General features: G+C 38.9%; 1 protein-coding gene across 1 annotated transcript in view; it reads right to left on the bottom strand.

The window, feature by feature from the left end:
- The window catches only part of espn (espin), a 48,096-nt gene extending 30,932 nt beyond the window's left edge, over window positions 1-17,164 (bottom strand). Inside the window, exons 1-3 of the mRNA XM_034695354.1 lie at window positions 16,029-17,164; window positions 12,153-12,346; window positions 874-1,060 (exon numbers count right to left, since the gene is read on the bottom strand). Coding sequence (XP_034551245.1) covers window positions 874-1,060; window positions 12,153-12,346; window positions 16,029-16,328 — 681 coding nt within the window. The 5' untranslated portion in view covers window positions 16,329-17,164. The remainder of the gene's footprint in view (window positions 1-873; window positions 1,061-12,152; window positions 12,347-16,028) is intronic.
- Between the last annotated feature and the right edge of the window lie 5,207 nt (window positions 17,165-22,371).

Genomic DNA, 22,371 nt, shown 5'->3' on the forward strand with positions numbered 1-22,371 from the left:
AGAGGTTGACAGCCTTTGATAATTGGGTGGCAACTGACTGCAGACAAGTCAACATTGTGGAAGACGCAAGTTGACGTGTTGTAATATGCCTTACTATCGCAGGACATACTGTAATTGTTTCAAATTTACAAGACCTGTATGAAACAGAAAGAGCAGCTAAACACTCCTGAAAGTGCAAATGCTGTCGTATTTATCTGGAGGTATTAGATGGCAGGAAGTGATCAAGTTATCTCAGAATAACTCCGACAATGTTGACACTGACATTTCATACATGCATTCTGCATATTTCTAAATTTGTAACAGTGTTATCCTTTAGAAAATATATAACAGAAACAAACACAGTATTTCCCAGAATAAGCACTCTGAAGCTGTCTCCCACCTGTAGTCCATGGTTCTAGACCACACTGGGGAAGGGCTGCAACATTTATATGAATAATAAATCTAAAAGTCAAGATCATTAAGTAAATTTCATTGCATTCATTTGATTCCCAAATCAAAAAATTGAAGAATTGCTTTACATTTTAAATACTGAGTCCAAACTGTTTTTAAGTGTAAAATAATGGACATTAAAACATGCAATTAAAAACGTGATTAATCAGAATTCACTACTGAAATTCTGTGGTTTAATTGCATTTAAAAACAGTAATTGTTTGGCAATCCTAGAAAAAACTTGAATTAAATCATGCTGCCAAAATTGTTCATTTAATGTCCTTTGACTATAAAACACTAAAGATATTAATCAGTTATATCTTAACAAATAAACTGTCCAGTATTATTTTCCAGATCATGGAAATCTTCTAACTAAATGTTTACAATCTGCTTTTTTCAAAATTATCATCAAAATACAAATCAATGCACAGTTTTGTTTCATACCAGCCAGACGATGACTGTGTTGTGGCCCATCTGGGCAGCAGCATGCAAAGAGGTCATCCCATCATTGGCTCTGATGCTCGGATCCGCCCCACAATCCTTGACCAGGTACTGTATGACCTCCAGATGACCCTCCTGGCAGGCCAGATATAGTGGCGTGGCACCATTCTTTGTTTGGGAGTTTACAACACTGTTGAGAAATCAAACAGAGAAGTACATTTAAGGGGGTGGAACAGTAGCTTCTTTAGTCAAGTGCATACCATAAAGTGTGAGTCCTTACAGTTGTGTCCAGGGTCTGACCCTGAGCCTTTGCTGCGTGTCATCACCTGTTTGTTGTAACGTCTTTCCAGTCTCACTCCTGTCTGTCATGATTTGCAGAAATATTTGCAAGGCCTTGACAGTTAGAGGAGAGCTAATGTTCCATATGACAATATAACATTTGAATTTCAATGCAAAACCGTTTCACAGAATACATCACACAAACACCTTTGTGCCTCTGTTGTTATGCCAAGAAACAGTCACACTGACAAACCTACAAACATACTATATCATTTCATTTTTAGCTGCATGTGAAAATTTTCCATCCGGGTCCCAAACAGCTACACACCAAGACTCAAATGATACTGTATTTCATCTGGATTCAGTTGTTACATTTTTATGAGGCACGTTTACCCTGACATTAAAAGCAGAGATTCTTCACATAATTAGTTACTGGTCATTCTGATGAAGTGCATATGAATGTGCAAGTTTTTCAGTCTCTTAAATGCAAAGCTTAAACTTATTATAACTCGGGCTCTACAAACCAGGTCTTTTTACAAAGCTCCACAGGGTGATTTAAAGTGCTACAAGTTAACTAAAGGAAAGGTGGAGTGGTGGCACAGTCTTGGCCCTGTGTAACTGGATCACTAAGCCTTTGACAGTCTCCCGGTTGATCCTCTGTTGGCAAGCTGCTAAGAATGCAAAACATTTAAAGAAATATTCAGATAAAAGACAATTAAACTGATTACAAGAAGCAGATGCTTTTTGTTTTTTTTTCCCTTGTCACCAAAGCTGCTGTACATTCATTGTTGTATCAACCATGAAAACTGATCTTAACTCTATTGAAAAGTTTAACTTAAATATGATGACTGTCATTTAAAAAGTACATCACAAAGCCTTCTTGAATAGAATAGGATGACTTTCATTTCCTTGTGTTCAACAAGACAGATTTGCTCAACAATACACACATATTTCTCACTTTGATTGCTCAAGAATGCTCACATCTGATCAGCCAACAATGTAGCAGGAACTTAATGCATTTAGTCTTGCACAAATGGTCAAGACAGTCTGCAGGGAAGAACACATTTTAATTGACTTTGAATGTGGCATAATTGTTGGTGCCAGATGGTCGGAGAGTATTTCAGTGACTACCAATCTAATGAGATTGCCCGAGACGCTTGACTGTCTCTAGGGTTTATAGAGAACGGTCCGGATAAGAGAAAACGTGCTGTGAATGGTTGTTCTCTGTGCACATGGCTTGTTGATGGTAGAGGTCAGAGGTCAGACAGTCTGCTGGGTCAGTATCCAATTGTTCTGTAGCTGAGAGAAATGCATGAGTAGCTCAATTGACCACTTGTTACAGTGTTTTAGTTTCTGATTATTCATGCTGATCATGTCTATGACAACTGATTACTCATCTTCTAATGGCTTAACCCGGCAGGATGATGTTTTACCATGAAGCCCAAACTATCTGAAAAACATGTTTCTTCTTATTTAGTAGCTTTCACAATCACAACATCTCAATCCAACTAAGCACCCTCCAGATTTGGTGGATTCCCAGATTTGCATTATCAATGTTTAAACCTTACATCTACAGTGACTGCATAATGCTGTCATGTTAATATGTACCAACTGTGAAGAATGTTTCCAAGACATTTGGGAATTTATGCAAAGAAGAAATGAGTTCTGAAAGAAAATTAAGGTCATACATGATGTAACCTTTGAGTACCTTATGGCCTGTGAATGCACATTACAGTGCTAGGTTACGACATGGCGTGCCATTGTGTATAAGAGGCTTGTCCACATTTGCCTGACCATGTATTTGGTCCGTAAAATATAAGAACTCAATTATCCAATACACAAATTGTGTCCTCCTTGGACACTTCAAGCTAATTGTTACCATATTTTGTATTTAAGATTTTTTATCTTAAGTTAGAAGTTAAGTACCTAACTGTTAAGGCAAAGCATAGTTTCAAGAACATACATCTATTCTGAGAGCAGACAGAAGTGAGGCTGAGCCAAATCCTGCTTTCTTATAATTTCAAACGCCCTTATCCCCGCCTCCCATACAGAGGCTCACCCAATCCCAATAACACGTCCCACATGTTTTCCACCATGGCGGGAGGTCAGGGAATGAACTACTGCTTCTCCACCAAATCCTATAAGGTTGTGCTTTATTTGGACACTGACAAACGAGCAATGAGTCTCCTAAGCAGATTATCAGTCCGTTGGCTTTGCCTGACTTGCTTTGTGCTTAACGGAGGGTTGCAAGTGCCAAAGCCACACTCAGCGGGTGAAGAAGTGTAGAGAAGGTGGGGAAAATGAGAGGCAGGGCTTAAGTGGACGTGCAGATCTTGTAGACACAAACATGACCAAGCCAAACTTTCTCTCAATAGGATGTGGCTCAAGGCCAAACTCTGGTGAGTCAGGATCCACATTAAAACAACATGTTGGCGACAACATGTTCCGGGTGAAATCTTCACACGCAAGGATGTGTCTGCTCATGATCAGTCTGGCCCCAACCTCAGCTAGAAATAGATACATGTTCTTGAAACAACTTCCATCATAATTACTATATTGAATATTCAACTTTAAATAAAGTCTGTCATACACCAAAGTTTGAAACACAAACTTGTCTTTTATGGGGTTAAGTTTCAAATAACCACTGGAAGTCAAAATGATCAGTTCCGAGTAAAAACAAGCACTTCTTAAATATTTCAAAATAAAAGGATGAGGTAATCTTTGGTTCTGTCATCAGGATGTAGGCAGATGGGTTAATTATTCATGCTTGTAACTCTAAGTGGGCTGAAGTTCATCTGCTCACTTGGGTCTGTGGAGACAAGAAGCTTACACTTGTCATTAATCCTTACCCCAAACACCATTTGATGCAAGAAAAAGTAGAAAGCCTGACTAAAAAAGTGCGTTTGGAGAACAGGAGTAGATTTCAAAGAGCTAAGAAAGAGGTTAGCCCTGTGTAACCACAGAGCGAGCAAGTGGCACAAGGGTTTCAACCTTGTCTGTCACTTTGACACTTCAAGAAAAAAAACTACACTCTCAGGAAGCTGACATTAAATATGTGTCCTGTTCAGCACCAGAGAGTAATTTGCCTCAGTAATTCCTTGTAAACTATCCCTTCCCCCAACTGTACACGGTAACAAAGACCAAGGTTATCTTCATTACTAGCAAAGTAATTGATGTCAGACTAATGGTCTTCTTGCCTGATAAAGGCTTGTTACTGTAGCTCCGCAGTGAGTTACCCGACTAAATAATGAAGAGTGTTGTGGGAGAATTTACACAGTTTGTTTAACTATGTGGCTCAAGTTTCTTATGGGTAAAAAAATTTAAAAACTTTCCATATTTCAATGAGAAATGTACAGATTATGTACTTTACACCCCTATATAGCTTACAAAGAGGCTACAGCAGTTAATAGCAGCATCTAAAACTACAGAATACTTAAAAGATAGACAACAAAACTGTCAGGGAAAGTCAACGTGGTCCTTTGTGAGTAGGAAATATCAGAAAATGGCACGTCCCACTGCATTTTCTCGGTTTAAATCCCCTGTGGTAAAAGGGAACATTAGGGCTTTTTGATCCAACTTGTACCAAGAAGATATTAAGAAGATTACTGCTGAGGGAAATAAGTGTAGCTAGGTCATTGGCTGCTAACATATTTACTCTTTACTCTCTATGTCTGTACTCCATACTGATCACCACTGAAGATAATAAATCATCTACTTAAATCTTGAAAGAAAGTATATTAAAGTATTATAAATACATGCTAGATATATCAGCTTCAATCTAACTCAAGAGGCTCGTATTATAGTCCATATGTGCATGACTGCACATATGATGTTCAGAGAAGAAGCAGAGAGGGTAAGCCAGGGAAATACCCAGTAGTGTGTCATTATATACAAAATTTTTTGCTGTGCTGTAAGAACCATTTAAATAATACAGTGCTGTTTAGTAACTGCTCGTATGTCCATTTAGTGTGACAGATGGTTTTCTGGGATGACCACCTTGCCTATAAAACTGAGGTTTACGTAGCTAACCTTCTATACGCTAATGCAAAGGCCTTTCCTTCTCAAGAGCATGCTTGAATTATGGTCTGCCAAAAATCTTAATCTGTACTAAGTGATTGCATAACCTGTATGTAGCCACTCTCATCCTCACTCTCTTTCTCTCTCTGTGTGTCATTTATTCACTCTTTTGTACAGGGGCTATCACCAAAGGGACAGCAGCACATGAGCTCTTTGGTTTCAGGTTCACCAAGATGATAAATTGCTAGCAGTGCAGATGTATCTTACTAACACAACCAATATTAAAATACTGGGAAACAAAGCTGCATTGGCTCTTTCCCATTTGAAACACAGTCAATCCAGTGTACTATATAGTAGACAGCTGAATGCAGCAGTAATCTTAAGGTTAGATTTGAATGATTTTATTCACTCTAAAATTGATTTTTGATCAGCCAAGAAATCACAATAAATGCCAAGTAAATTAAACCATACACTTATGATATCTATCAAAATCATGATTAACCCTCCTGTTCGTTTCTCTCGAACAGCAATAATGTGCCTGGGTCAATTTGACCCGGGGCATATTCAATTATCCAAAAGTGCCATTTAAATCAAGTTTTAGTCCATTGGTGTTCTTTAATTCTCACAGATCATGGTTCAATGAGGATAACTCACTTGTTTTTCATTTAAATTAATGTTAAAGCTTTTTTAATGTACATTAGAAAGCACTTAATATAAATACGATAGTTTTACATGACATAGATTTTTGTTTATTTTATTTTTATTTTTTTTATTTTTTTATGAAGTGATGTTGATACATTAACATGAGACACCTCTTCTGTCAAATGCTGCCCAGATTTTATGCTGCATTTAGCTGGTTTGGAAGGTATATATTGCCTAAAATAGACTTTATAAAGGGTCAATTTGATCTGCAACATAACAGGAGGGTTAATTATGGTGGAACAAGTCATATATAAAAAGCATCTGCTGTAGGTAAATCCTCTGTGTACATAATCTCTGTCGTTGATAAACTATGACCGTCCTTTTATCAAACTGTGTGCTTGTATTTTTTTTCACAAAACAACTGAGGACAACATGGTAGTCACAGTTTTACTAGTCGCAATTGATCATTTGCTCTGAACGCTTTGTTGTGAAAAAATTGGCATGAAACACTTGTAGATCTTGATTTTGAGGCTTTTGGGGGGTAAATATTGTAAAGAAGAACTTAAAATCATTGGTTTAGAGTGAATTACGCCAAAAAGGCCTGGCGTATCTATTACATGTAAGTGTGTGCAGTGTTACCTCCAGCCAGCAACACTCTTATGTTGTACTGTCTATTGGTTGCCAGTCACTAAATGATGATGTAAACAGGGGATTATGTTTTTCTTGAGATTTGTCAGGCAGAACAAACTAGAAGCAATAACCACCTCTTAAAACTCACAGTTTCTGTTTTGCAGTTTGTATTAAACCCTGAAAAAAAATGGCCTCTCTCTTCTTTGCATCATTCCAATCCAAACAATGCCTGAGGCCAGTCACTAGAAAGCAGCCCGTCCATTCAAACGGGTTTGTTTTCCTCATTATCTTATCGCTGGTTGGTGCTACTGTGTGTAACCGTGGAGATGGTGGTAAACAGCAACAGTAGTGGTGGGGAAGAGTGAATGGGGCCCAGCTATCAGGGAGCAACCATGTCCCTGAGACTCATTAATATTTCAGCAGCCAATGCACCTGTCTGGGGTGCAACTTGACAATATTGGAGGTGCAGAGCACAAGATTAGCGCCTGAACAAGCTGCTTGTCCTGCAAAAGTCAATAAAGTCAGTCCAATTCAATAGACAAGGCTGTTAACTAAGTCATAAATTCATTACATTTCTACTTCTTTATGGCAGCAGTTAGTAAGGACTGTTGATAGTTGACATGGACACAAGCACAGAAAACATTGATCAGCTCTGCAATTATTCCCTTTTCTGCCTTTTTACTCCCGTAGTTCTCTAGTAGACTATAGGGGTTGTGATACAGAGAGCTGCACTGAAGAAAAACCCCAAAAGGCCTTAAAGTCCTGCTAACAAATAGTCCTACACTACATCACCTGGAGGGATCCGTTCAATTACTGAATCTATTTTAAAGGGATAGTTTTTGTAAATACATTACAATACAATACTTGTAAATACAGAGTATTACCCACAGGGGATCCTGATCAGCTCAGTCCTTTGTTAAGAAACTGGCCAGAGAAACAGAATGGAAGCTAATCCATCAACTGCATTAGACAGAGTCAACTTTACCACATCATTTATCTCATTTTGAGAAACTCCAACCCAGACACTAATGTCACTGTTAGTATGCTCTATTATACATTTTCAGAGCTTTACTTTGCAGTCAGAAAGCATTTTCTTTTTGCACTGTTCTCAGACAAGACAGACACGGGTTATTCCGTCTGCAGTGCACTGATCAGTTGTTTGGGTCTGTGGGCTTCAAAAGAGACAAACATGCAAGCAAACTAAGAAATGAGAATGACAGACACATGACCTGCTGTTTACTGTGGACACAAGAGGACACCTTTATTAACCTGAGTTCACTGAAGAAGAACAAGACTCAACCGACCGAAGGAGAGAGGGGAGAAACTTTTGTGTTAACTGGAGAGCAGGAGAGATTCCAAGTTACGTGGTACAGGTCTATAAACTGTGAGCCCATGCCCTTGAACCAAAGAGCTACTTGTTGTCCTGAGTGGGACTTACTATCAACAATATTTCAGAACATTTATGAATCAGAGGATACCAGCGGCTCACATACGGCTGCAGTCTGCATCACTAACCATACAGAGTTCTCTGCCATACTAAATGTAGCTGTTTTAACCACTTTCTACAATTTTCAGAAGTTAATCTTTTTTTTTTTAAAGCTGAATAGAAATACATTTTCCAAGCACATGTACGACTTTCACTGTTTATATTGCCTAATGACACAACCCAGGGTCTTCACAATATGTTTACCTGATTACACTGCATTATGTGTTGGGGCACAGCTGATTTGACTGACAGGAGGGCACACTGTAGCTGTTAGCGAGGGGGCCCGCCTCAACTCCACCTCTTTGCCTCAGTGTGGTCAACCAAAAGTTAGACTGTTGGCAATCAGTTTCAAAACTCTGCTTCAGAAACCAATGGGTGAAGTCACTGAGACAACATCCCTGTATTATACAGACTATGTATAATATAGTTTATGTATTCATCTTTTGTTGCTTGAAATTATGCTGACCCTATCTGTAGAAATTGATAGCCAGTTTTCCGGTCTGTTTCTAAACAAAGGGGCTGAGCTGACCACGCGGCATCCCTTGTAGGTAATACACTAAGTGTTGCCAAGTACCTCATACAACCCCCCTTCAAAAACACTGTACTACCTCTTTAATTAATTGAAATATAAATAGTTTAAGTTTGAAAATAATTCATTGTTTACTCTGTCTATAGGGAAGCATAATTCAACAGCCGTGGTTACTAAGGTGCCCCTGAGCAGGTCTGGAGTGTTCATTTGCTAAATGTGTCAGTTAAACGGATTTCAATTTAGCTCTGCAATGCAGCCATCTAACAATATCAATCAATTACAACCAGACTATTACCAGACAGTACATCAAAGAGAGCCAACAGCTTTTCTCACAGTCTTTTCTGCAGTGACTCTGACTGTTATGACATTGCTGGCATGGCTGCATGATATTGTAAAAAAAAACTGATTGCAGTATTTTTCCTTTATAGGATACATATGCAATATAAAAATACAGTTTCATTTCATCATTGAAACATTTTGCTGTTGCGTGCATGTTTACATTTTACAGTCATGTGAGATTCTACATACACAGAAGTCCGTTATCTGGGATTTTTTTTTAGTCAGGGGCTGCATGAGAGTGATATCATATTGATGTTTATTGGAGATCATTTGTAGAAAACAGGAAACCGGTAACAGTATTACGTATTGCAGGTCATTTTACTGACATTGCACATTCTATGGTGTGTCTATTGCACAGTTGCTCAGAGAAGTTCAGATGGTCAAGCAAGACATCATTCAGCCCTATCTGTTAGTGTGGCTTTCCGTTGTGCATTGGAATTACTTTTTTACCTGGCTGTGTTAAAAACTTGATTGATCAAATGATTCTGATTGGTCAAAACAACAGCAAAGTGTCGTCAGGCACAGCCTGATCCCACATGTCACATCAAATCAATCTATGGACAGGAGTCTAGCACATTTCACCTCTGCCTATTGACACTGTGGCAAAATCCTTAGTTTCTGCCAGTATTTACATCAGTAAACAACATGAAGGATATTTTGAATAATAGTTTTAATATATTTAGACAGCACAAAACTTCAGATTTATAGTCAATGGTTGACCAGTTACCAGCAAAGGAAAGAAAAAAAGAGGAGGAAGACAGTGCAGATAAAGATTAATAAACACCATGAGCTGAATGAAAGGGACGTCGCCCAAGATGAGGTAAACGGATACAAGGCAACTAAAGAGCTGGGTATAGGTTTTTGCAGTGTTGGGGTAAAAAAAAAACCCTTCTTCTTGTTGGGGCTCTGCTCACCCTGTCAGGATTCAAAGCTGCCATAACCACCTGCTAACTACACACTATTCCTTATTTATATTCATACTTATTTTAGACTGTTTAAAATACTTGATTCTGACTAGTCAAAACCCCAATCAAAGTTGATTAAATCTCAACAACAAAAGTGGCGCTAGAGACAACCTGATCACACGTCATATCAACGGGAAAGGACAGGAGTTTGGGCACATTTCAAGTTTCAAGTTAGGAAATAATGTCAGTTAGCACAGATGTGAGAGCAGCCTGAGCAGCAACTGGGTCCAAACTATCTCTGATAGGGAAAGTGGAACAAAATCCTGTCCTGCAATCCAGGAAACGACAGTAGAGCTGTACATCTCAGAGTTGACCAATTACTACAGAGTAACTCAAAGCATAAGTGGTAGTGATAATAGCAACAATAATAAAGGTGGAACATTTGCCTCGTTTTTGTTTAAAAGTGGCAACTACAAAGCCATGAGAAGAAGGAGAGCTAAATGAAGACACAAATATCAATGTGTTTGCCTAAAATTGGCTTCACTGGAAATGTTCATGTTTATGCCAATTGTAACAAATAAGAAGGCTAAGGTTTTAGCTTGTCCATTAATTGAAATCTTGAAACAAGGTCTGCATTGCTCACCCTGTTTGGATTCTGATTAGCAAAATCACCTGTTTAATATATATTATCCCTTACTCACGTTGTCTGACAGTGACAATGTTGTAGAATGGAAACACAGTAACATGGGGAATACTGAATATACATACAGTTCAACTGATTTAGATACCTGGCAGACAAACTGGAAATAAGCCCATTCAACTTTCACCTCGACACAAACTCTGACTAATACAGTTATACCAATATTCCACATTAAGTCGGGTGACAACTGCTGAATACTGGGGTTATATTCTGTCAACATTACACCTAAATACTGTGTCATTATCACAACCAAGAACCTGCTTTGGTGGCTGAAGTGGGGGGCATGGTGACCGTTACCCTGCCTACTGATTTAATGGATACCCTTGACACAAAGAACTGGTGGCTGTTTACAGAAACCTCTGGTGTTGGTTTGTGCTCTTCTTTTCCAGAAAAACGACAACCCGGTCATTCAGATGCCTCGCCATTGACCATTGTGTTGTAACAGTCCTTATAAAAGGTTGTTATCTCTACAGGGCACTGGTGGGCCTGAAACTACACTGATTAGGAATGAGATTCATCAGGGGGCAAGCGCATGCACACATACAAACAAACATTTAATCAAAGAGCTTTTTGTTAAATGGATTAACTAGCTACTTTGATGATTGACAGTTAGTGAAAGTTATTTTGAGGCAAACATGCCACTCACTCCATGTTTGGCAATATGAATATTTTCCTGCTTTCCTTCAGAATGATTCTAAGTTGCCGTCATACCATGTACTCAATACTACTGTCTACAGTACGTGCAGAATAAGCAACATTAATCACCACAATTTGCTTGTATAAATCGCTCCCACGCTGCCCTTCAGGCTTCTTAAACAATATGGAAATACTTGTAGATGTATTAGATAAGCAGCACATGGCATTGTGGTGAAGTGTGCAGTATTTGGGAAAGTTAACCAGTAAGAGGTTCTTTCCTTAATGAGATTTGAGTACAAAGTATAAGATTGCTGCACAGGTATCTAAAAAGCAAAGTTCAGATTGTTCCCCACCACTGCAAGTTGATACAACAAATACTATGGTGTCATCAGTATAAGCCCCAATCTGACAATCTACTGACAATAATGATGTCTATTCTTCATTTCTTTGTTAATCAGCTAAAAAAACAAGTTAGAGTTCATTTGTTTACCTTGAGAATCTGCTGGATCATTATCAATGTCAGACTGCTAAAGTGGCAACAGTCTGACATCTGAATCTGAAGAGAGGATCTACTGCCACCTGTCTCAGTTACATACAGCAGGAGAGAACTGACTACAGCCTACTAAACTGAACGTTTTTTAAAAGCCTCTTTAAAATCAACACTTTTTACTTCTTCTTGGTAAGGGGATGCTTTTATTATAACTGTTTATGAGTAATTTTTTTCAGTTTTGGAAATTCTCTTCTGGAACATATAGTTAAAGTTTTTGGGACAATAGAGGGAACAGTGGCAAGCCATAATAGATGGGACACATCAGAAAGATCTGATCAGATCTTGAAAGAAGGTAACAGTAGTGATCAGTTAAATGGTTGTCTCATAGAGTGATTATAACACATATCTTTGTATTACCAAATGCAACCTTATCAGAAACTCAATCTGTGATGACAAGCCTGCTTTAAGTAAGGGATATTGCACTCCTGATTACATCACAAATTAAATGACAATAAGAAAGTAGCGAGGGGAAAGCAACAACTTGTAAAATACACCATCAGTTCAGATCTTCATCATACTGAAAGGAAAGTTTATAGTACGCTGTAGAGATGTAACCATGTTGCTCTTACTTTGGGCTGTGCCCCAATAACAGTCGCAGAGAGGGCAGGTCTCCCTTGGCAGCAGCATAATGAACAGGTAGGGCGCCTGTATCGGTGGAGGTCCCAGGGTCCACATCGCCACTCTTCAGCAGCCAGTCTGTGATCTCATGGTGACTGAAGCGGGATGCGAGGTGGAGAATGTTGGCACCAGAGCTGTCCCTGTGCTGTCAACCAAAAAAAAGGAGGATAAGAACTGAATATGGGCTTCTAAAATGTTATTCTATTTAACTGTAACGGAAATAATTGAAAAAATCTCACAGTGAAAAGAGGAAAACTGTATTTGATGCCATGCCAACACGCTGTTAGTCACTTTCTTTTTATGTAAGGCTGCAGAATGTGATTATCAAACAATCAATCAACCTTTATTTATATAGGGCCAATTAATAACAAATGTTCTCTCAAGACGCTTTTACAAACAGAGCAGGTCCTTGACATATCTATGTTCTATTATAACAAAGATCCAACATCAAGACAGGATAACATCCAGTCCCAAATTACAGGCAGGACTCAGTCTGATCCATCTTAATCCACCAGCACAAGACACTTTGCAGAATTTAACAAGTTAAGCGTTAAGGACAAACTTCCTTTAACAGGCAAAGAAACCTCGAGCAGAACCAGACTCATGTTAGACAGCCATCTGCTGAGACCGTGTTGGGGTTGGAAAGGGAGGGATAGAGAAACATGCAGAAGAGAGAGGTGGACAGAGACAAATATTTTTACTGTTTCTTCTGGTGATGTGGAAGTTACTAGAAGAAAATGCACCCCCTATTTCATACTTTAAAGTATTAACAAACTCTTATGGCTTTAAAACTGGCGCTGGTTGTTTTCACATACCAGAGCTCAGTCATGTAAGTAAGTGGGCATTTTGCCTGATAACTGTTGACACTGCAACACAGATCATTTAAGGAGTGGTTTGCTGTTTTAAAAAGCTACTATTTATGAGTTCATTGTTGACATCAGCGGGAAAGGAGGTTGATTTAGAACATCTTGTGCTGTGAGATCAGTGGGTTTGAGAGTGTTGGTTAATGTGTGTGCTAAAAACTCATAGGCTGTGATTTTTTCAAACACATCAGGAGTGTTGAGCATTGACAGCATTAGAATGGGAATAACAGTTCTAACTTAACTTGTGTTTGAATATATACTTTGTTGTGTACTGTCTACATAACCAACATTCTTTAGGGGAGGAATAGGTATTCCCTGAGCTCCTAATCTCTGCATTTTGAAGTAGCACAGAGTGGCTATTGCAAACAAACATAGTCAGTGGAGTAAAGAAAAGTGAATGTGAAAGCTCCCCAAACACCTGTCATACCTTTAGTGTTGATTTACAGCACCTTGTTGTTTTAAACATGATCACTTGACAGAAACTTTGATCTTGTGTTAAGAGATGTGTCAAGAGGTATGCTTAGAATATTGAATATGAGTGCTCTTTGGATTGATATGTATTAATATTTAATATTTATCAACACAGAAACTAGAGCTGTGGTATGATTCAGTGAAGCGCCTCATAATAACATCAATAACAACAGATAACATCAGGATCAGCGAGAAGCCACTCAATGCAAAGACACAATCGTGAAAAGATCAAGTGAACAGACCATTCATCAAGGAGATTGCATGCAAGTTGTAATTGATATGTTTCACTAAATGTCAGCCAAGTCTCTTATCAGTTGGTCTTTAGACAGCAGATGATAGAGCTCTTAATACCATGTTTCAAATTTAGAATCACAGATTACCGAGGGTAGATTGAGTGTCTTCTCAACTCAGATTAAGCAGCCTTTTTTCTGTTTGTGTTGTGTTAGTCTAAATCATTTCTGGGAAGGAGAGGTTGGGATATCTTAGTGCAGCAGATGGTATGGGAATCAATACAAAAGTAGCAGATTGGCTCCAGTTTTTTAAGACTTGAATGGTTTCATGTGTGCGTGAGTTTCTGAACTCAGGTTAGTTGAAATGTGTCCATTAACACAGCAAACAGCTACGAACACACCTACAAAGACAGCAAACACCAGGACTGTTTTCCGCCTTTGTATTGTTTGCGCTCCTTAACATGTGTAATATGACGAAGGGGTGATTGAAAGAAGCTTTAAAAATGATCATCATGCATCAGTTCATCAATCTTTACTTATATAGCGCCAATTCTTAACAAATGTTATCCAAAGACATGTAACAAAAAGAGCAGCTCTAGGCTGTACTCTTATTTAATACCTTTTTGTTCCACAAAGACTCAACATCATGATACGATTAGATTGTTTCTTGTCTGATCTGCTCTTAACCCACCAAAGCAGAGCACTTTGCAGCATTAAACAAATAACAGTGGCAAAGAAAATAATCCTTAAACAGGCATTAGTATTACTATTAAGTGCTAGTGATTGGGGGTCTGCCCTAAGAGTACTTATGTCTTATCCAAATTATGCTTTAGCACACCCAGTATACTTTAAGCATGACTATATCAGGAATACTGAAATTAGAAGATGGCTGAAGTGCTGCACATATACTTTATGGTACATTAGAGTATACTTCAGAGAACACTGGAGTGAAATTATAATACAGCTTCTACTAAGACTCCTTTAAAATCTGGGCTCAGTTCCTTCTTAAGTGAATACTTTACATTTTACCAGCAGGGACATTGAAATGGGTACAATTCTTAATCCATCGTGTGATGTTCAACTCTTTCACTCTTTGTCTATAATATTATCAAACCACTCTGTCTCTTATGCTCCAGGTTCCTTAATGAGTTACTTTTTGTGCTGTATAAAGAGTATTAAAAGTGCAAATCTAGTTTTGCATACTTCAGTGCTATGGTGACAGCATGGTGAGTATGAAACTGAAACCAAAACAAAAGTCTCAAAGCTCTGAGTTACTTGACATTTTCTTTGATTTCTGTGTCTCATACAGTGTTATCATATGCCGATTGTCAACAGGTTGTCAGAAAAGCAACACAAAAATCATTCAGGCTCTGAGTAAGAGGGTAGGGAGAACAGTGTGCTTCAGATGGATACAGTCACCCCATGTTCTGACATCTTTTAAGGTCTTGATGCTAAAGCTGGTTAAAGTGACTTATTGCAGGCAGCTGCCATCTTGAGTTAAGTTATCTGTTGTTATCACCAACCCCAAACTGCTTGTTTTAAAGACAAACACAAGGTGAGTCTGGTTCTGCAGTCTCAATGCATTTGGGGACAAAGGGTGAATTGGTGGTCAGGTTAAAGCCATTTTTATTGCCAAGTGGTAAAGTGCCCACTTTGAACAGCAGCACAAGGGAAAGCTCTAAAAACACTGCAGAATGCACTTAACCCTTTATAATCTTTCCTTTTGTATTTTCATTAAAGGCACTATGAGGAGTTTTTCACCAGCTGAGAAACAGACTGAAACCAACACTGATGCCTCTTTATGACCTTCAAAAGCAAACAAAACCATAAATAACAACAACACTGATACCTTCTCTGTTGTCATTTTTAATGCCTTAAACCACTCTGAGGGGGTAGGTGTCAGACCACATGATTGACATTTGGCTTTAGAAACAACCTTTTTCGGCTGTTTTCATGGCAAATAATCACATTGAGTGATACATCTGGCTGATAAAAGACAGCAGGGTGAGGTTTTTGTTGAAAACACTACTTTTGCATGTAGAGAACAAGATATAAGATGTATCACTTTGTCCACAATGAGCACCAAAATTGATATAAATAAAAAGTTCCTCACAGCAGCTTTAAATGAAAATACACCTCCTATTGATTGCCTATTCCGGACCAACTGAAGCGTGCAGAGATGACATCCAGGTCAGAGGAAGCAGAGAATTAGGCTACTGCCTGCATCACTTAAACGTAACTAACTTTAGCTCAGGTGACTAACCTCTGGCCGACATCCGCCCTGGGTCAGTAGCCACTGCAGGCAAGCCAGGTTGCCGGTAGCTGCTGCGTCATGCGCCGGGCTTGCCCCGTTGTTAGCCAGGCAGTTGCCCGGCAGTCCTGCCTCTTCCACCAGGAAACGCAGACATGTTAGTTTCCCAGCTCGGGCTGCGTGGTGGACTGGTGAAGCCCCCATCACGTCCTTGATGTCGCTGGAGAGCGCGTTTGCCGCTAGTAGCACTTTGAGACTCTGCACGTCTCCTTGTCTCGCGGCGAGCAGCGTCCTGTCCCCCTCCACCACCATGACTGCCGCAGACTGGACAACTCCTGCCTTCTGTTGACTGACCTGCGCCCGATCACTTCACCGTGCGGACAGGCTCAGCATTGTAGAACATCTCAGTCACCCGGGAAATGTAGTGGGACAGCTCAGTTCGCGCTCCACATCTTCCCAACACAGCCAAATGGTCAAAAGCACTATCCGTGTCCGCGCACACACATTTTACTGTGTGATAGCTTTCAGAGGTCGAAATAAAGCTCCATTATTAAAGGTCTCATAAGTCGGTTATTAGTCCTATCTCTCGATGACAAACCTGCTGCTGTTTATCTTTCGACGCTGTGCCTCAGTTTCTTCTCTTTCTCTCTCTGTCGCCTGTAGGATGCTCAGCACCTGTTGCCCAAGTTTGGATTTGATTTTGTGCCCCACTAAACTTATTTTTGTTTTAATTCTTTGTTTACCTTGTTTGCTAACGCGGATCATGTGCCTGTGAGAATAATACGCAGTGTTTTCTACCTATAGCAGATGGCGACATGGGACTCAGCGCCTGTTAAATAATCCATCAGGGGGAGGATCGCTGAGCTTAGGCTACAGGTTGTTGCTCTCTGGAAATCGGCTCAGAAGTTAAAGGGACAGTACGAAGTGGGCATTTAAAATTCTTGAGAAGGAGAAAGTAATGAAACAGCCTTGATGAGTGTCACGGAAGCTAGCCAAACAGTAATTCAGCAATGGACTTTTTGAACACACGCCCAGTCTTGTTTGCATGCAGCCTCAGCTCCATTAATTTTACATAAAGGCAGTTACACCAATATCACCGGACACCCGTGGGTTGCTCACTGTAGAGGTCCATCTGGTGGCCTTTTAGAAAAACGAGCTGCTAACGTATGAGTTGCATTTAAGTGACTCGTAAAAAAATGTTCAGTCAAGTTATTATCCCCATGTATCACTGGTAATGTGACACTTTGTTATAACCTAATGATGCACTAACTTATTTTCTATTGCAAAGTACGGTGGCCCTGAAGGACAAAACAAATTTACAAAAGTGAAACACTTTTACAAAGTTGGAGACAAATTTACATTTTATAAAAAAAAATTACATCAGCAAAACACTTTTACCAAGTCCAAAAAATTTTTACTTTTAAGGAAACAAATTTACAAAAGATGAAACACTTTTACAAAATTGGAGACATTTTTACAAACACTTACGGAACACTTTTATCGTTAAGTCTGACTCATTTTAGCCTGACTGCGTTTACTCTGAGGCTATGTGGTCTGAATCTGTTTCATCTGAATTCTGACACATGATGAAGGTTTTGCGGAGATATGACGGAGCTTCTCCAGAGACATGATGCTTTTTCAGCTGAGGTCTGACACCTCTCTCTGAGACCTGAGGATGTCTTAATATGTAAACCATGTCGCTCCGTTTGGTTTCTCTCCATCAAAACAAACTAAATGTCACTCGATCACTGCCGGATCATCTCTTGTATTTGGTACATTCCCTTTCCGTAAAAATGAAATGTTAATTTGTTTCAGAAATAATAAAAGTGTTCCTTCCTTTGTAAAATTGTCTCCAACTTTCTAAAAGGGTTTCATATTTAGTAAATTTGTTTTCTTAAATGTAAATTTGTTTTGAAAAGTGTTTTGCTGATGTAATTTTGTTTTATAAAATGTAAAAATGTTTCCCAAAATGTGTCTCCAACTTTGGAAAAGTGTTTGATCTTTTGTAAATTTGTTTTGTCCTTCAGGGCCACCATAAAAAAGCTCCTGCGGAAGTATAAAATATTTGTAGGCTGTTTCTTAACTTATTGTAGAGGTTAAGAGTTTGCTTTTTTTGGACTCAAAACCTTTATGTGAAAAACCTGTTACAATCGGGGACAGCAAAATCAGTGCATACGAAACTCAATTGTGTGCAGTGTGTGTTTTGGGGGTGGGGGCTTTGATGCTGTCATGCCTGGCTGCTGAAGTGGCCCTCTTGCATGCCCATTTAGTGGATAAAACTTTATACAATTCCCTTTCTGGTGCCTTTTCAGTGGAAAACACCTGAAAAATGGCTCTTGTGGTTGCCCTTCCAGTGGATAAAATATGACAAAGTGCCCTCTGGATACTTCCCATTGGATGCAACAGGAAAAAGTGTCCTCTGGATGAAAAGTTTTTTAAAAATGAGCTCACTAGATGCCCTTCTTAGAGGATAAATCATATCAAGGTTCCCTCTGGGTAATATTCCAGAATATGAAACATTATTAAGGGTCCTCTCAGGTGCCCTTTGTGGATGGTATGTATAATAAAATGCCCACTCAGATAGAATATGATTAGGGGCGCTATAGGTAAATCAACCATTATATTCATGCAATGTCCGTGCATTCCTTTGTTACATCAAACCAGTTAATTCTATCATTGGACTTAAAGTGAACTACCCAGTTTTGAAATGACCATGTAAAAGATGAGAGATGAAATATAATTTGATTATGAACTTTATGCAGGACATATTATTTATTTTTTTAAGTTAATGATCTATTCATTTTGTGTTTTACTTTCCCATGATTACATTTCCACCACAAATTGTTGCATAATTGGGGTGGTATATTGTAGGGGGTTGAAATGTATGCAAGTTCTGTAACCTCGAAGGCTATCTATTGCCCAGGTTGCCAGCCTAACGTTGATACTGGTCCACCCTTTTGACTGGCCACAACCAGGCCATTTGTGCAACTACCTTATGATAGAATACCAAGAAGATACAGAAAGACCTTACAAATGGTCTTCAATGTGCTACTGGAGGCAGATCTTTGTTAATCACAACTCTCTCTGTGCTGGTCCCTCAAATCATACAGCAGGTGCTCTTATTTTTTCACACAGCCTTTTGAATACCACCGTTTCCTGGCAGGAGTTGAATAAATTATTTTAAGGAAATTATTACTTACATTAAATATTTTACATGCATACACAGTAGCCAGATTGCACTCCCCAGTTGAGTAGTATTTTGAAGTACTACCATTCAACTTTAAATTTTCAATCCACGCTTTATACAGAAATATGACTTGACTGCTCTTATCTGTCATTCATAGTTAGCCCATAGGTAGTGGTAAATGTAGCTTATTGGACAACTTGTAAAACTGTAGGGCTTAGTGTGAATATGATGATGTGCTGTAGGCCTAAATACAATATAAAGGCTTGTGAAATTAGCACAGAAATGTATCTGTAAGTGGAATAGTGTTAAGGCATAAGTTATTGCACTGAATGGGACTGATTTTTTACGTGTATTTTGCTGAAAGTCGGGGAGAATTATGAATGAAGGGCTCTTCTTGTAACAGAGTTGTGCACTGCTTTGTTGATACTTTTTCTTATGTAACTGACCTGAGCATCTTTCAACTGGCAGTGAGCTACATTCACAATGCAAAAAAACTAAACACACATATGATCATTGCTTTAGTTTGACTATTTTGGGATAACACAGTTTTATGAGAAAGCGTGAAAAGAGCAGAGGTTTCCATGAACCTGGTATGTTGATGTACTGTAATACCTTACATCACCAAACCGATGGCGGGAACGCTTCACATTCACAGTGAGGTAGATCTACCTGTGAAGGTTGTCGAGCATCAATTTGGGCCAGTCGTCTTTACGCACATCATTACGGCTGAATCACACACTTAAGATAATAAACTAACATCCAAATAATGAGGAATTATGTAAAAACAAAAAAAAGAAAAGAGACGATTGAGGCAATTTATCAAAGCATGAATACATTTCAATTATTTGAAGTTTAAAATGTACAAATAAAGGACATTTAAATACACATCATTACATAATGCAAATGTCCAGTCTTGCTTATAAGGTAATATATAACTATTCTGTTTATTTTTATAAAGTTCTTGTTTTATTCATGTGAGCTAAACTAAAGACTTTTCCCTCCATACCAGACTCCTCACTTTCTGATTCTTCCACTGTCAGATTAGGTGATGGACTTTTCCGCTCTGGCGGCCCTGCTGCTGCCTGATGATGCAGGGGGTGTTCTCGCAAGGGGGGGGGGGTCTCGTGCTTGGCGCGTTCCTCTCTGGACCATCTGTTGCACTGGTCCAACGTCATAGACACCACGCGCCGAGGAGACGGGGAATTCCACGAGTGCTCTGCTAATGGCCTAATTCCCCAAAGGAAATGGACAATTATGACTCCCGAACTAGTCAGAGGAGTAGCACATCATTGTTATCATAGCTTGACATACCGTGACTACACATAGGCCTATACAGAAATGTTATCAGAGGTCTACCTGTAGATAAACATGTGGTCTAAGGTGCTTTTTAAATAATATGAAATCAGTAGACCTATACAACATTGTAATTGTATAGTTACAAATGTGTATCATTTAAGAATTATGGAAACATAGGCCTACTTGTTTTGCAGATGGCAGTTGTGTTGTGGTAAAAATGTATCCAAAGACACCATTGATGACATTTGGACAGGAGGCTTTGGGTAAAGTGGGAGGATTTTCTTAAAGGCTTTATTTTGCAGCATATTGGCATTTTATTTTATTTGAATTACGGCTTTTTTTAAAACCATGCTTGTTAAATCAGGTCCAGGAATATAACGAACATTGGTGCAGCTGCAGCTCTGCGGCTCTTCAATAAGATGTCCGACACAGGATTTAATCATGTGTAGGTGATGTGGAGTATTTTCCCAGGCTTTGTTAAAGACGTTCACACAACTTCAAGCAACTTAGAGCTAAATCCCCACCGAAAGTGGAAAGGGGCTGCCAACGGTTTTCCTACAGAGCCTGGGAAAGCTGGGATATTTCTTGCACGCGTCAGGCGTGCGACAGTTATTCAAATTAGACTCGATTATTCAGGCGTGGGCCCCTTCTATTGTATGGTCACATCTGCTGCTGCGCGGGAACATTCAAACAAGGACACTTTCTGCTCAAGTTCAAGGTGTACAACCAAACCAACTCTCTCTTTATTGCACCATTAAAGCCCCGAAACACAGAAAACCAGTCAATACAGAGAAAATGAGAAGTATTCTCCTTAGGTGTGAAAAAAGGGTGTTTTTGAGCATATATGTTCATTTGAGTGTTAACTCTCTTCACAGGGTACACTGTTTGCTCAGATTCATTGGTACCATTTTTGTGACTCACCTATAGCCTTTCTTATCTTTATCAGTGGTAGGTTAGGATCAGAAACATTGTGGATTAATAATAAATCTGTTTCAAGAGTATGTATAAATAATTGAAAATAACCGGCTACCCTTTCTCATTTTTAATCTATCTACCAGACACCACAGTTTTTGAATGAACACATTTAGAAACAGATTTTTATAATTTAAAGACCTGGTGTTATATAGGCTCAGCACATCAGCTCCTCCGCGCCCGTCTGCAACGGCCCAACTGGCTGGCGCGTGCCAATTAACTAATTGCTTTCGCTTCGCTGGGCTGGGCGCGTGCTGGGAGAATGCCTCCAGTCTAACTGAACCCAGCGTCTTTTACCTTGTTTTCAGATCTAACTCTGATGTTTAAAATGATGTTAGTAATTAATCAGCTTCAGATTTAGATTCCATAAAGAATACAATACAGACACATATTTGAACCATTATCAAATGAAGAAGAATAAAACAAGCAGCCATTAAAAAAGAGACCAGGCAAAATACACTTTATCAGCAGCTCAAAGAAGACAAGACACAAAGAGAGCAAATACTTTATTTATCCATGCACCTACCATCCTCAAAGCAATCCTGTGTTTCTCTTTCTTTCTTTCTTTCTTTCTTCTTTCTTTCTTTCTTTCTTTCTTTCTTTCTTTCTTTCTACATTGCTTTATTTCGGGTATTATTTCTGTTCTTTCTTTCTTTCTCTCTATCAGAACGTTCTCCTATCACGTTCTGTCCTTTAATTCTGTATTTCTGTCTGTGTTCTTTGTTTCTTTGTTTCTTTCTTTCTTTCTTTCTTTCTTTCTTTGTTTTCTTTCTTTCTTTTTTCTTTCTTTCTTTCTTCTTTCTTTCGTTCTTTCTTTCTTTCTTTTTTCTTTATTTCTTCTTTCTTCTTTCTTTCTTCTTTCTTTCTTCTTTCTTTCTTTCTTTCTTTCTTTCTTCCAGT

This window comes from Notolabrus celidotus, chromosome 11 (assembly GCF_009762535.1).
Source record: "Notolabrus celidotus isolate fNotCel1 chromosome 11, fNotCel1.pri, whole genome shotgun sequence".
In the NCBI taxonomy this organism is placed as follows: Eukaryota; Metazoa; Chordata; class Actinopteri; order Labriformes; family Labridae; genus Notolabrus; species Notolabrus celidotus.